At 33.2% G+C, this 16,991-nt stretch overlaps 1 protein-coding gene across 1 annotated transcript; it reads right to left on the bottom strand.

Moving 5' to 3' along the window:
* Positions 1 to 777: 777 nt before the first annotated feature.
* LOC117126015 lies at positions 778 to 9,616 on the bottom strand. Its single transcript, XM_033273236.1, has 6 exons — positions 5,926 to 9,616; positions 4,587 to 5,440; positions 3,805 to 4,506; positions 3,271 to 3,545; positions 3,095 to 3,176; positions 778 to 3,017 (listed from the first exon to the last, which is right to left on the bottom strand). The coding sequence occupies exons 2-6, from the start codon at positions 5,436 to 5,438 to the stop codon at positions 2,478 to 2,480; spliced, it is 2,451 nt and encodes an 816-aa protein (XP_033129127.1). The 5' UTR covers positions 5,439 to 5,440; positions 5,926 to 9,616; the 3' UTR covers positions 778 to 2,477.
* Between the last annotated feature and the right edge of the window lie 7,375 nt (positions 9,617 to 16,991).

Below are 16,991 nucleotides of genomic sequence, written 5' to 3'. Positions count from 1 at the left end.
TACCCAACCACTGAAAATCTCGGTTCGCCGGAGCTCTGAATCCCTTCGAGCCTCCACCGAAACCACATCTCTTCTTCACCACACTGAGAACCTGTCGGAGAGCATCATCCCGCTATGGAGAGCTCCACCGACGGCGAATCTACAACCCTAAAATTCACAACCCGATGAAACCTCTTCCGCTCCATGATCAGAGCCCATACTCGAGCAACCAAACCCCTTCGAGACACAGAAGCCGACGAAGTAAGACTGACGGAGCCTTAACCTCCCGGGAACTTGAACTGACGACGGCGAAGTTATAGTAACTTCCGCCTCTCAGCGACTGAAACCGGCGTCGGCGGAACTAACTGAGCCTCCACCTCCCGGGACCGAAAACACAAACCGCTTCACCTCTCCTCCCTTCAGACCTCCGCGTCTTCACACCAGTGACAGAACCACCACCAAGGGTGACTGACCAGAGCTCAAACAAGGCGGAAGCCGTCAGAAACGAAAGTGAAACACAAACGGGGACTTTTATCTGAAGGATGACGGTCTCCGGCGACGGCACGCACGCTCACGCGCCGGCCGATCGCCGGAGATCTACTTTCTCTCTCTTTCGCTACTTTCTCTCTCTTTCGCTTTTGAGTAGTAGCGATTTTTGATTTCTCCTTTATACATTATATTTTTGACCTCCGGATATTTTTATTTGATTACTAATAGAAACGACCAAATTACAATACACTGGCCGCTGCCCCTCTTATCACAATAGTCATCATCCTTTTCAACTATCTAAAATATCTAGGGAAAATTGCCAAAAGAGAACAAGAAATCAACATAGTTGTCCCTATGGTATAAATCCATTTTTTTCCATTTTTTCTCCTTTTTACCCTTTCCATATGTTAAAATTAATGTAATAAATAGTTATAAGAATCAAAAAAATTATTAAAAATATAAAAAACTAATAAAACACCCATTTACACAAACACATATTTTTTTAGGTTTGAAAAACATAATAAATAATGTTTTTAAATTACGTTCTACTAAAAGTAGAATTCTGTTTCTACACAAAACGGGTGAGTAGAAAATGAATTCTAGAATGAACACATCCATCTACTTGTTTTAGAACGTAAAAACTACTTTTTACTATAATTCTAAATATGGGGAATACGAATTCTACTATTTGTAATGATCGCTACTTTTATTCAGAAACATGTTTCTACTTTTATCGAGTATTCTAAGTTATCAGGAATGCAAAATCTAAAACATACACGAACGTCCACATAGTGTAGAAATTACATTCTGGAATTTTGTTATGTTCTACACAGTGTAGAAGGTGCCTTCTACGGATAAAAAAACTGAATTTTCGAAAATTAAGGAAGTTGCAGTTTTAAAAATATTCTAAAAATATTCTAACTTCCTAAAACGTGTTTTCATTGATTTGCTTCGTGAAAAATTAAAAAAAAAAACGATTTTGAATGTTCTTCTTCACCAATCTATGATTTCCCCATGATTTTTCTATAGTTTGTCTTGTGATTTTCACAAAAACTTGTTCTATGATGCATATCTATACAACATGTGGTGTTTGGGAGTTTGGAGCAACCACGGGATGGGTTTTTTCGGCTGATGAGAAAGGGGCTAGGCTACTGTTATTGGAATCAAGTTCTACCTTAGAGGTTTTTAAAAGAATGGTTTTGGAAGATTTTGATATGGAAGAAGATAGCTTACCCGATTTGGAGTTGAGTTATCTACCTAATGAGTTGATCAATACATCAACTTGTCCACCTGTGATCATTGCGAATGATCGACAGCTTCAGAATTTTGTTGGTTTTGTTCAAAAGTGTGTTTCTACTCGATTGTGTGTAACGTCTAAAGCCAAAGTTGAGAATCTGAATGAACCAGACTTTGATCTTAACAAGTCGCCAGCTGATTCAAGTTCTGCTCAAGAGGAGGGAAACTCGGTTGATAGGGGGAACGAACCGGCTCCTGTGTTTGTTGAGAGGCAGTGCGAGAAAAAGAAAGAAAAGATTAGAAGAGTCGAAGTTGATGAGGATGCCTATCATGCCGATACTATGATCTCGGCCAAAGAGGACATACATAAGATGTCAAAGTTTTCTGTGCTCAATGTTGTTAAGAAGGGACAATTGTTTGAGAACAAAACTTTGCTGAAGGCGACTTTCGAGCTATGTGCAATGAAGCATAACTTTCACTACGAGGTTATCAAAACGGATAGACAACTTTGGTACGTTAGATGTGAGGATAATGCATGCAATTGGTGTGTTCGAGCAGAGTGTTTGAAGGATTCTGAATATTTCATTATCAAAAAGTATGTCGGTGAACATACATGCGCACCTTCAAACAAAACCAAACCGGGTAGGACTGCTTCGGCCAAAACTATAGGCAGTCTGATTATGCATAGGTATGAAGGGGTTAAGGAAGGGCCAAAATGCAATGATATAATACAGATTATGCTTATGGATCATGGCTGTGAGATCACGAAATCTTTAGCATGGGATGCTCGTGAATATGCGGTTAATGCTGTTAGAGGTATACCAGAGAGAAGTTATGGAAAAATACCGAAATACTTGCACATGCTCAGAGAGGCTAATCCGGGAACCGACTGTGAAATCCTTCTGGTGTCTCATAGGCTGAACTGCCTTGACAATACGCGGAATAAGGTTTGCGAACCCATCCACCTCCTTGTACCTTTTCCTACCCGAGCAGTCGAACACTTCAATGCTTCTCGTCACGAAACTGATGCACAAGGCGATCCAATGATTCCCACTGACATGAACAGGGACATACAGGCGATCCACATCTATATTCCATATCTCATGTGTCCTGCCATGTGGTGGAAGGACTCCTTTACCGAACTGCAGTAGCAAATTATGAAGCATGTAGCTCTTTCTACCCTGACCTTCTAAATGACCATACTCTTTTTTAATCATATTGCTGAAGACGACAGTCATGAAGGCGACACGATGAGGTCTCCATCGTTTCAAAGATGTTCTCTCCCGGAATACGTACATTGCAGCGTCAATCTCCTGCATATTTTGAAAATCTTAGCACACACAATGTATTTAAAAGACACAAATGGAAGCAAATAGTCTCTAAGGTTTACCAAGCTATTTAACCACTCAGATTTATCCATAAGACGATTAGCAATCTCAAAATCTAAAGTGGCAGGTCCAATCCGTATACGTCTGAAACCAAATACAATGATAAAATTGTAAAACATTGAAACGTTTATTTTAAATGTATTAATACATGACATATGAATGAGAATAGAGTACTTACGTAGAGGAAGTTGACCAAGTTCTAACTTTTTCCCAATCCTCTTCACGGAAAAACACCAACGCGGCATCTGGCGAGTCTTCTTTGGTTCGATCCATTTCCTCATCATTCCACTGCAGTGGAGCCATGTTAAACGGTTTCGATTTACTTGACGTCTCAGCTTTCACTTGAGACAGATCAAAACCGTCAACAAATGTAGCTTGGGACAGGTCCCGCAAGTCTTGTGTACTCAATCCAAAATCAAAATCATTAGTTTCTGTAGCAATCTTTTTCCCGTCCTATTCATTAAAATTTAAAACATTGCATATAAGAAGAAGCCATTTATTCATAACACAAACAAAGCATTACATTCATAGAGTTTAATACACAAACAGTCGAACATATTACACTTTAGAAACCTATTACACAAAGTTTCACATTCCATATTACATAATATTACACAGTCAATATGAAGTTCCATACGTCTAGCTCCAGCACCCTAACTCAAGCATCCTAGTTCCAGGTTCATCAAGTTCTACACTTTCTCTTAGGTAGTACCTTTTTTGTTGGAGTAGGTTGATCGCCTTTGCGCTTAGGTGGAGCTTCAGCGCCTTTGCTCTTAGGTGGAGCTTGAGCGCCTTTGCTCTTAGGTGGAGCTTGCTTGGCTTTGCTGTTTAGTGGAGCTTCTTCAGTTTCTTTCTTACTAGGATAGCTTCCTTCACCAGTCAAACTGATTGCGTCCTTGAGCTGTGAAACCTCAATCTCCATCTTCCCCATCCTCTCTGTAAACACTCTCTCCATATTCGCCATTTGCATACTGAGCACATCTCCCAATGAAGTGACAGATGTGCGGATAAGACCCTCAATGAAACTCTTAGTTTCAGGACCAAAAGTCAGAAACTTTTCTGCTGATCGCTTACACAGCACCTTCTTCTTTCTTGTCTCTGCTCCTTCATCAAGAAACTTTCTCTTGCCTTTTCCTGCAACCTGAACCGAAGAGGTCTCCTCGTCTGCTACAACATCCGTATGATCCACGCTCTTATCAGCTTCTGACCCTCTATCATGGCTGTCGGGTTCCTCCATTTTAGACTCTTCAGGGTCTAAAACTGGCCAGTCTGTGCTGCTCCAATCATACTTGTTCCTGATCCTCTCCAAAACAAGGTCCACTCGTTCATCTTCCATCTCACCCTCCCTTGTGTACTGAGCATCTAGAAACACATCACCATTACCAGTCACTGATATGACCGAGAAGAAGTTATCCTGCAAACAGTTAAAATATGAAAATCCAAACAAAATATATACAACAACCATATAAAAGAAAAAAATAGAGAGAATATTACCTTGTTAGTTAAGGAGTCCTCGAGCTCAATGATGTCTTCATAAGAAACTTTTGCAACTCCTTTCCAATTGCCACACCTTGGACCTTTGAAGCTGTCTGAGACTCTTCTGCCTAAAATTTCTCCAAAATCTGGAATTGCCTCCATAATCCAAATCTGGAGAGCATAGGAGAAACCCTCGAAAATGTAGCTCTCCTTCTTACCCAACTTCTTCCTAGCCTTCTCAATCGAACTCAGCAGGAAATCATACGAGTGAAGACCCCAATGGAACTTCCGAACCTTGTCAAAATCCATCACCAACTTGATGTACATATGAGGGATGGACACCTTCTCATCTCTCCCCATCACCACACCCACTATTACACACAAGTAGATCAACCTCATCCTATCAAGCCGAGTCCAGGTGTGAACTTCTTGTAGATGAACCTTTCTGATCGACTGCAAGGTGATCTTACCACCTGTGTGCAGTAGGTTACTCCAAAAACCCCCGTCGTTTTTCCATTTCACTACGTCACTGTTAGTTTCCCGTGTAATCTTGAGGCCTGTCACGGCATGGTACTCCTGAAGCGAAAACCGGAGAGGCGTCCTCGCAAAAACAAACCACTTCTCATGCAGCTTTGAGGTAATCAGCTGCCTACATATGAAGCTATCCACTAGTTTCCCAGAGAACTTGAGATCATTTTCGGCAATAGCCATGATATGTGTGAAAACTGGATCTCTCTTCACATCATCATACTCGGCACACATAGCTTTCTTCAGATCTCTGATAAGTTCCATGCGGCAACTGTTGTTGATCTTCTTAACCCGAGGTTCTGAACCCTCTGCATACAATCGTTTGGGTAGCTCAAGCTCCATATCTACAAAAGATAATAAAACACATGGTTGTTAACACCAAAAGACATCACATGAAAGCATAAACACGCAAACGTCCGAAACAAGCGTAAGAGTGAAACTGAGCCAAACACAAGATAATAATCAAAACCAAACACCATTGTCTAATCAAATTTAAATTTAGAAACACAGTAGATCGATAAATCAAATTAAAACAAGTCAATCTCCATCTCGCAAACAAATCAGCAAACTAAGACAATTACGAGTCAACTACACACAAACTTTGTTCAGCGAAATCAGTATCGTAACAGTCACGAACACAAACAATAACATTGTTCAACGAAATCAGTATCGTAACACTCACAAAGACAAACACAAACACTAACATTGTTCAATAAAATCGGTTCACATAATCAAAAAGTCAATCCACACAAGCAAACAAATATTTATCCAAGTCAAAGTCACAAAATTAATAATGAAACAAAGACTAAGACAAATCAAAGAAACAAACCGTTCGCAAATTGAGGCAGAGAGGCGGAGAGGCGGAGAGAAGCGGAGAGGTGGCGATAAGCGGAGAGGTGGCGAGAGGTGGAGAGAACCGACGAGGCGGCGAGAGGAGGAAAGACGCCGAGAGAGGCGGAGAGAAGCAGAGAGGTGGCGAGAAGCGGAGAGGCGGCGAGAGGCGGAGAGAGGTGGAGAGAGGCGGAGAGTAGCAGAGAGACGTAGAGGTGGAGAGAGAAGCTTCGGTGGGTTCCGTCGTTGATTTCACCGGAGGGAGCACAACGGAGAAGACAAAATCGCCATCTTTATCTCCGTGAAAGAGAGAGGCGGAGAGACCAACGATGTTAGGGTTAGGGAAATCAAGCTTTTGACCCCTTTTCTTCTGATTTTTTTTCTAACCCGGTAACTTTATTAAACCGAATCATCTTTATTTTTTTATAAAAAACCAAATTAATTATGTTTAATAAGATTAATTAAAGGTTACTTTTGGTATTATGGAAAACATTATACTATAGGGACTACTTTAGGTTGGATTTATACTATAGGGACAACTATGTTGATTTCTTGTTCTCTTTTGGCAATTTTCCCAAATATCTAATCATTCTAAATTTCTTTTTTTTTTATTACCAGCAAACAAATTACGAATAATAAATACTAATGCGTTTTGGGACGCCACTTGTACCCTCGATGTTGAAACCTGGAGAAATATTTGTGGTGCCGCTAAATTCCAAATATAATTTGTTTTTTTGAGAAAAAAAAATTAAATCCAAATTTATTAAAGACATAGATCTAACCTACAGATAAACCATTTTTCGAATATTCAAATGGATCGAAATGCAATAGTACGTATTCGTGTAAGATGACCACGAAAATGTAACTTATTTTCGCATGATAGTTAGATCGAACCTAAAATGTGGTGACATCCCAAACATTTTCCTTTACCATCCCAAACATTTCCTTACGACCACAACTCACCGTCGACTATTCCAAATATAATTTTATGGGTTCATTTGTCGTAGTTCTACATTCAACGTAGTATCTCGTGGTCGTTCCCAGAGTTCTGTTTATTTATATATTATTGTTGTAAGGAAATCTCTTGGTGCATATATTTCTTTATAATCTTTTGTTTTGGTTAAGTTTAATTTGAATCTGAGATGGAACTGACAATTTTTATTTTTTTAGTTATGCAACAAATTTTTTTAGTATGAAATGGAAATGACACATTTTCATCTATAAGTTCATTTTCTCTTTGAATGTATTGTGGCTTATTTTGCAGATAGTAATCATCATCATTGCTATCCGATGTGAATAAAATAACATAACTTTATGCATTCTCTAACCCAAGAACTTATCGAGTTTATCTCTATCGTCACGAAAGAGAAAGGACAATGAATATAACACACATATATGTGTGTGTATCTATATATTATACTTATCCCCTTTGCACATATACTTTACTTGAATAATTAAACCCCTTCATGTGACGAGATCAACCCTTATAAGAACGAGAGATTCGTTTTTGTCACGGATCCTTATCTGTCTGCATTTGTTTTTCAGCTATATGCAATTATTTAATAATTTCATTTGATCAGATTAATGCCATAAATCTAAGTATCCAACATTTTAAAATTTTGAAGTCATGTTTTCTTTGGTCAAACTTCGAAGTATTGAACTAATGAATCAAAAATCCATACTAAGTCTTCGAATGTTTATAACCGCCCCGCTCCGCACCGCAGTTAACAGTGACAAAAATCTCTATATATACCATATATTTATATGTTTTTATAACTGTTAAAACGACACTGCAGTTGAACCGCTTGTTCTGCACCGCTTAAACCGCAGTCACCATTCGGAGCCTAAAATTGTCGTGATTAATTTTCTAGAACCCTAGGTTAGATCGCGGTCAATAACAAACGCTATTCACGCATTTAAAACATTTTCATTCTACACACACATCACCTCTCTACCTAAAAGTATCTAGCTAACAACATTTTAGAGTAGCCACATTTTCTAGTAGTTTTACCACAATTTTCTGGCTTCTTGCATATATATATATATATATCCACACATATATTCGAAACAATTGAATTTTATGATTTGTGAATGTGTTTTAATATCATAGGACAGTTATAGGCAACGTGAATCAATATGTAATATGATGCATCCGTTTTATTCAGTTCCCAATTTTTAATGGTGTCGGCCAATTAGTACCTGGACTGGACCAGCCGCTTTGAAAAATAAAATTATATGATATATTTATTACGTGGCATGTATTTTGTAGATGTGGATTGAGATGGCGCAGCCTTAAGATATCTTAAGTCACTCTAGCTAAAGTTATCTATACTATTAAAGCAAAATTCCTCATAGGATTCTGCTCTTATTTTGTTAGATATTTACAATAGTGTGCCACTCATAAATTTTTGTTTAATATAATTAATTATATTGCCTTAAACACTTTAACTCACTAAAAGAATATTCCTAAATAATGGCTATAACCGATTGTTCATTAACCGTAAAATCTCAACATAATTATTCATTAATTAAACAAATGCCTAATAATTCACACACCTATTATCAAGATCTCACGTCCACATATAAGAAAATAATACATTACTACCAATAGAAAAATGGGTCCTAATCAAAACATTTGTTACGGGTGTATATTACTTAATTACTTATGTTATAACTAACTGCATCATAAAAGTCAAAACATTTGTTACGGGTGTATATTACACATATTTTACTATAATAATTATTATTTTTCTTTCATGTATAACAATTAGTTATTATAGACATAGAGTGAAATAACATATTATTTTGTATACATAGTATATTACACTGTATGTATACGGATGTTAGATGTTACTTTTAATTGAATTGTATTTTATCTTATTTAATTAGCTGAATTATTTGAAATTTAAGAAAAATCTATTACTTTGAAAATATACTTCCATGTATTCATCTGAATTGTTGTTATATTAAACTTGGTCACAAAACATTTCGATCATTCAAAATAAAATAATTAAAAAGGACTCCTACATATTAATTCTAAGATTGCATTTTAATAAAAATATTTAAATTAAGACGGATTGAACCAACATTTTAACACAAGTTTTATTATAAAATAAATATCTAAACTGATTAATAAAAGGTATGAGTTATTAAAACAAAATCAATGAAAAAATTAAATAAATAAATTACTTATAATACGGTTTTGAATAATTTTAAATTTACTAAATTGTAGTTCACCTAAGAAAAAAGCATAATAAATAGTACATATAATTTTTTATAACTAAATACAAACCTAAAAGAAACAAATTATATAAATTATAATTTTGTTACATAAAAATATTTAAACTAAAATTCAATCCCGCGCTTTCAAAACGCGGGTCAAAATCTAGTAGTTATTATATCAGTTAATCTTTAACCGAAAGGTTTCTCTGTGGCACCGAAGATAAATTATAATTTAAACATTACCACATTATCCCGTAACGATAATCGCGATTACAATAAACTAATTTAAAATTATTCATAAGTAGATAAACACTCACTTTAAGAATTTATTTATTTTACAAATGCTATAACGTTTTAATGATTCGACGATTTACTTTGTTTAAGTAAAAATAATGTTCCTATGAATGATACATCAGCAACGAAAAGTTACACACACTTAGGGTATGACTGGTTTTCCCGCTACCACCCGCAAACGCAGCTTTTGCGGTTGGTAGCGGTTGTTGGCGTTTTGCAACAATCGCTCAAACCGCTCCAAACCGCTCCAAATCGCTCTGAACCTCATAAATTCAAAAGCTGGTTCCAGCTAGCGTTTGCGGTTGCGGGCGGTTGCGGGAGGATAAAAAAAAATTATTTTTTCTCCAAAACAATATAAATACAAAAATAAAAATATTCAATAAAAAAATTAAATTAGAATTATAAAAATACTAAAATATATCTATTATATTTTAATTAATATTATAAAACTTTAAAATAAAAATATTTTCTATAATTTTAAAAAAATTTAAAGTATAACTTTCTAAATATAAATTTTATATTTATTATAATATTATTATTTTTGATATTTTTATAATTGTATAAAATGTAAATATTGTTAATTTATTATTTAACCACTGCTGCATTTGGTAGTTAACCAGTCATAAGTATCCCACAAACGCACCAATTTCTAACCGCAGAACCAGTCGTACAAATCTCTTAAAACCGCTAGAAATCGCAACCACCCGCATCCGCAAACTCCCGCAACCGCAACCGCAACCGCTGCGGTTGAACCAGTCAGACCCTTAGTTGACTACGATCGTAAGATTATTGATGGGGAAATCGTGACGAGGATTGCGTATATATAAAAATTCATATATGTTACCCGATAACCACTTGACATCATCGAAAATTCGGTTAGTGGAATAATAAAAGATTAGACGTTATTTCTTCCAGTTTTCACGTTTATCTATTACATTGTCACTTACTGGTAATGTTATACATATTTAACTAGGAGCATATTGGCAATTCGCCCAGAATATTATTTTATTATTGTTAATTATTATTTTTTGAATGATATAGTTAACTAATTATGCGATCGTTTTTATTTGCAAAGAGCATTATTTTGTATTTTTTATTATGTTATGTAGTAATAGGTGATATGCTAACATATTATGTGTATTTTTTTAATAATATGTTGTTGTGAGTATAGTAGTATTTACTAGTGGTGGAGTGAGTTTGTGATGTAATGCATATTGAATTTCAATAATTTTACATTTGGAGATTTGTTGACTCTAAAGCTAATAGTTTCAGGATACAAAAATAATATTTTTTTCCAATTATTTGAACATTACTTTTTAAAAATGTTTTATGCTCTTTCTTTATATTTTTACATTGAGCCATCCCAATCTATGCATTTCGTTTATCTTTCCAGCGTGTTGTGATTCTCACCATCACCAAAAAAGACTCACATATGTGCTCTTGTTCCTCCTCACCTTTTTCTCCTCTTCTTCCTTAGATTTCGGCTCAAGTTAGGAACTGCATCTCCTTGGTTTGGGTCAGAGTTTAGTCGTCTTTAAAGTTATTTTTCTCGTCGTTAGCTTACCATCGATAGTCCTTTCTCGTCTTGGTTTTCAAGATATGGTTTTTGGTGATCTGACTTCTATAGCTCGAGGACGGCTACACGATTTGATGATTTCATTTTGTCTACCCTTCCATATATGTTCCCTCATCTCGTTGCAGCTTTCATCGCTGCTTGAGTCTCTGTGACTCTCCTTTTCGCCATGTTTGGCACTCCAGGTTTGGATAGTGTTCTCCTCCGAGTATGCTCTGTAGATTTGGAAGATTGCGTATGGTCTCAAGACTGGGCTCTGGTTTCTCGGGGATTGGCTTCTGTTCTCCCTCACTTATGTTGTTCTCTTATTCCCTTGCTTCCCTTAGTATAAATGTGTTGATTTAGTCTCTTAGAGCTTTGGTCCCTTCTATCCAGAGCCTTATGGTTCTTCACCGGCATATGCGTCTTGTTTGTGCTTGTTTAGTTTGTGAGGTGCTTCTTACCTCTTAGTTGGTGGTTGTGCTTATCGTTCGTTATGTATGTCTCTTCCTGCTTCGTGGTGATTTTGGCCTTCAGTTGATTATTCTTCCTCTAACCCGCTTTCTTGGTTCTTTGCATTGGTCTTTGATCACGCTCCTTTGTGTTCGAGGAATTGCTTTATCTCAAGATTATCTTTCTACATTTTTCTGACTTTTGATTGTTCTGGCCAAGACACTCTATAATAAAGTGGGGTAAGACAGTTTTCGTTCTTGATCGTCTTTGAGCTTTGGACCTTTATTGAGTTAGTGTTACTTTGACATTTTTTTTCTCTGTGATTATGGAGGTTTTATGTTTAGATTATGTATTATGCTTTAGTTTGGTTAATATTAAGATAAATATATAGTTGTAAATGAAATAATAGAAAATAGTAAAAAATAATAAAATAGCAAAAAATTATGTTATTTTTAGCTGTGTATAAATTAAATATTTATGGTTTATGTCCTTTCTATCCAGAGCTTTGTGGTTCTTCACCGGCATAAGCGTCTTGTTTGTGCTTGTTTAGTTTTTATGGTGCTTCTTACCTCTTAGCTGGTAGTTGTGCTTATCGTTCATTATGTATGTCTCTTCTTGCTTAGTGGTGATTTTGGCTTTCTGTTGATTATTCTTCTTCTAGCCCGCTTTCTTGGTTCTTTGCATTAGTCCTTGATCAGGCTCCTTTGTATTCGAGGGGTTGCTTTATCTCAAGATCATCTTTCTATATTTTCTGACTTTTTATTGTTTTGGCCAAGATATTCTATGATAAAGTGGGATAAGTTAGTTTTCGTTTTTGATCGCTTTTGAGCTATAGACCTTTATTGCGTTAGTGTTACCTTGGCATTTTTTTCCTGTGATTATGGAGGTTTTATGTTTAGATTATGTGTTTTGCTTTAGTTTAGTTAATATTAAGATAAATATATAGTTGTAAATGAAATAATAGAATATAGTAAAAAATAATAAAATAGCAAAAATTTATGTTACTTTTAGTTGTGAATAAATTAAATATTTAAAATACATTTCTATATATTTTTTTTTCTTTATTCGCTTTTCAATTTTTGAATAATAAAATAGATTATCAAACTTCAAATGATGATGGTTAGTGTGAGAAGAATTAGATAGTGCATAATTAGAAAACAGTGAACTAAATTGCAATAATCTAAAAGAAAAATGATCTAAAATGTAAAAGACAAAAAAAAACACATGTCAACAAACTCTCATTCCGCATGTAATAAGAAGAGAGAAAAGTCTATTTTATATATATAGGTTTTTTGACAACAACAATACGAATCTTTAGAAAAAGCAACAACGATACGATTCATTTCTCCTAATTTTTAATTACATTGTGACTATATTTCAGTTTTTTTGTAACGATATTCTATAAAAAAAAGGACTACTATTGAAATCCTACTATGTAGCATCCCTAAAGATAAATTTTCTCCTTTGAATAATCACAATAAAATATTCTATTTGTTTTATAATTAGAATTGCTTAAAAATTTTGCACATAGATTAAGAAAATTAGTAATTTTCTGTTTTATCTCTATATAATACGCTTTTTTGTTTGATTTTATTAATCTAATCAATTAATTTTAAATCTTAATTTTTATCTACTTAAAAAATTATCATTAAAATTGGATTATTCACGCATGTTATAAATAAGAGATAATTATCATTCCTTATATTTTGGTTATACATTATAACCCTCCTTCGACAAGTAAAGTCTATTCAGAGTTATACAATGATAACAATATTTCTCCTAGACTCACGCAAACATTAATACGAGTTTGGATTATTCATAACTCTATTTTGTATTTTGAATCTTCGACTGTGCAAATAAAATAATGTCAATTACCTTGCATTTGAATCTTGGACTGTTTTTTTATAATTCTTGACAATGCACTAATAAAACAAATCTACACATACATCATCATCATGCATTTTTTAATCATATACAATATATATGTGGATGATAGAATTCATCGACATTTATCATTGATGCATGTCAGGACCGTCTCAAATTAATTTTAGGCCCTGTTCAAAAAACATTTTAATCGTATATTTTATAAAACCTTGAGGTATATATAGACGAAATATTGCAGATGTATAAATTAGTAGATAGATGTATTAAATGATTATTTAAATTATTATTGGCACTGGATGTATTTATGAATAAAGGGAATGGGACAAACGATTGGCACTGGAGTCATATGCTAATAATATTAACTAGAACAACCAAAAAATATTTCCTAAAATTATGCTAACAAAAAACATTAATGATTTATGTTTATCTTCCTAGAGTTTAAAAACCTAACCGAATAATAACATATAACAATTTTCTTTTATTTTCTTGGCCCAAAATTTTAAGAATGACTTTTTGATCTTTCTAGAATTCAATTAGTAGTTGACAAAAAAAAAAGAATTCAGTTAGTAGCCCATTTTGATATGAATTCTCTAACCAAACTTTTAATTTCATTTATGTTTAATAATTATTATTTTTTGATAAAATAAATACCAATCATTTTTTTCATATAAATTTACGTATTGAAAATATATTAAGTAAGTTCATATCTATAAATCTATACATTTTCAAACTAAAAATTTACAATAATTATTTTGCGTATGAAAAAAATTATTACACAACTGAAGATTATCACACTTTACTAACTTTTTCTAAATTTTTAAATTAAGTTGAATTTTAAAGATTTGTTTTATGAATTTTAGATTTCTTTTTACTTCTATTTAAAAATTATTAATACTTTGATATATTTTGGATATTAAAATGGGCACGTGTTTAAAATTTTGTGTATTAAAATGAGCAAAATATTAGTTAAGGTATTAAATTGGGTAACAAAAAAATCTTGGTATTATAAAGCTTTATAAAATTTAGTTGAGATTTTTTTATTGATTTTTTTTCTTTTGCATATTATAATTTTTTATATTATGAAAATATTAGAATAGTATTATAAGTATAATTATGTCAAACTATACAAATAACTATACATTTGCATTATCAACTATGTAAATAATATAATTTAATACAAAACAACAAAATGTTATACAAAACTTTTAGAAAAATCATCAAATCATGAAATGTTAATTTTAAAACATCAAGCATCAATATAAATATAAATAATTGTACGCATATCACGGGGTTAGAATCTAGTTAATGAATTAAAATTAAGGGTAAAAACTGAAAATTTGATTTTATATTTATATTGAAAATGTAAAACGATATTTATATTGAAACAAATTTGAAAACTTAAAATGATATTTAATATGAAACAGAAGGAATAGTATATTATGCTAGATGATGTTCTCAATTTTGGTCATATTCAAAGCTAGCCTTCTTTTTAGTTTTTTTTTTTTTAACAACACACAAATTTCATTAGCAAGGAAGAATTCAGTACAACATAGCCGAAGTGCTGTTACAAAAAGCTGATTTTTCTAGGGAATCAGCTCTAGAGTTTTGAGCTCTCGGGATGAAAGTAAACAAGATAAATGCGAAAGTAGATGATAAAAGCTCAACATCCATTAGAACCTCCATTGACAAAATAATAAGAACATGTTTTTCTCGAGGCTCCATCTAAACCAGGACTCTTGTCTTGTTTCTAAAGTTACATTAATACTGATACCAGCAAAATACTATAAAATAAAGAAAAACAATGAAGAAAGCATAAGAAATGGAATCGTTTTTTTTTGGCTAAAAGAGTATAAGATATGGATGAGTTGGATACAGGTAGGAATCCGAATAAATCATTGGGTTTGAAATGTATGAGCATGATATAGATATAAATTTTATATCTTAAATACTAACTCCTTCAGCCAAAAGATGAGACTATTTCTCTTCGTCTTTTTCTTAAAAAAATTGTAGTTGAATATTGAACTCGTGAGGTGGTGACGGATGGATGATTAGCAAGTTGTTTGACCATTGCACTGACATAGGCTCATAAGTTCTTCTGCTAGCATTTAGCATTTTTTTTTTTTTTTGGTAAAAATGTAAAGCTAGCATTTAGCATTAATATCAGCATTTAGCATTAATAATTTAATCTGCAGTGTACTCAAGGTTTATGAAATTTTCAATTTTAAAATTTATTTGAAATGTAATATTAATTATCATTAAAATTTATTAACATATTTTAAGGTAAAATATTAATTTTTGCTTTCGTACTAGCTTTAATAGTTTAATCAATTTGCAATGGAATTTTGTATTTTATACTATAAACTAACTAAAACAGCAAATTGGATAATTTTTTTGGTTAATAAGTAAGTTTGATTATACGATATAACATTTTCATAGCATAGTAAATACGAAATCATAAAAAGCTAATTCAACATATTGAGTGTGAAAAAAAACATATCGAGTGTGAAAGCTTGAAGCTCAGAAGATCCTTCTTCAATAAAGCAATCTAACTATATAAAAATGTTTTATATAGTACGTCTTCTGTTCGAATCAGATATTTCCCAAATTCGCATTTTGTTTCTTACACTAATCGATATATCGTTAAAACTTGACAAAATTAAAGGAAGAGACTGATGATAAATTTATTTAAACGACAAAAGAATATATTAGTACTAAAAGGACCAAGTTGCGAAAATAGGGTCCACCTTCGGACCAATAAGAACTCGTCCGTACAAATTATGTCTATTTATACCTATGTTTGGTTGTTTCATTTTTGTTGTTTATTTTAGCGTCATAAATCATATGCTACTACTGTACTTCTTTTAAGTACTGTTATTTATTTTTTAAAATATAAGTCCTTTCACTATTTTCAAAAAGAAAGAACTTCAAGTAACCCTCCTACTCCTAATACTCAAATATATGAGATATAAATTCCAACGAAAAAATTACAAACAGGTAGTGGAAACCAACTTTATTATAAAATGATAAACTAAGAATGCAGTACATAATCGTGCTGGTGAAAGTGCATTTATTCGATAATTAGCACATGTTTTACAGTTTTCATAACTAAAATGAAGGGCCTATCACTTTCTAAACCAAACTAGATCTCAAATACTTAGAATCATAACAAGAAACATGGATGAGTCCTATGACATTCTATAAGAAAAGAAAGGTAAGGATGAAGTGCCAACAGCCACGTGACAGCATAATCATATAGTTCTACAGAAAATTCAGCCATCGCATATTTTTCCTTTATTTTGTGGCCGCATACTCATTTAGGACCATCTGAATTTAAACGCCAAGAAATATTAGGTCGAATGTGGAAATTAGGTTGTGATGTTTATTTTTTGTATGGGTCTGTGCAGCCAAAAGTATAATCTGTCATCTGTTTTTTTACCAAAAACAGTAATCAAAATGAAACGTTTAGATGACAGTCTAGAAAGCTGATTAATTTGTGTCTTTTGGAACACGATTAATTAGTTTAAATCTCACTTTATATGATAACTAAAATTCATTTTATAAAATAGAAATATCAAAAGAAATATATTTTTTTTTTTAAAATACAAAAATCTAAAACTAACAACGTCTAGACGATCTACAAATATGAAGTTTGAACATAA

This window comes from Brassica rapa, chromosome A06, assembly GCF_000309985.2.
Source record: "Brassica rapa cultivar Chiifu-401-42 chromosome A06, CAAS_Brap_v3.01, whole genome shotgun sequence".
In the NCBI taxonomy this organism is placed as follows: domain Eukaryota; kingdom Viridiplantae; phylum Streptophyta; class Magnoliopsida; order Brassicales; family Brassicaceae; genus Brassica; species Brassica rapa.
This window is presented reverse-complemented; position numbering and strand designations above follow the sequence as displayed.

What these genes read in the sequence shown, in the direction of transcription:
- LOC117126015 (XM_033273236.1), bottom strand. Translation starts at nt 5,438, where the DNA reads ATGGAGCTTGAGCTACCCAAACGATTGTATGCAGAGGGTTCAGAACCT. An exon ending in AACCTACTCCAACAAAAAAG is followed by an intron (nt 3,546 to 3,804) that starts GTACTACCTAAG and finishes TTTAATGAATAG; the next exon opens with GACGGGAAAAAGATTGCTAC. An exon ending in ACTTGGTCAACTTCCTCTAC is followed by an intron (nt 3,177 to 3,270) that starts GTAAGTACTCTA and finishes ATTTGGTTTCAG; the next exon opens with ACGTATACGGATTGGACCTG.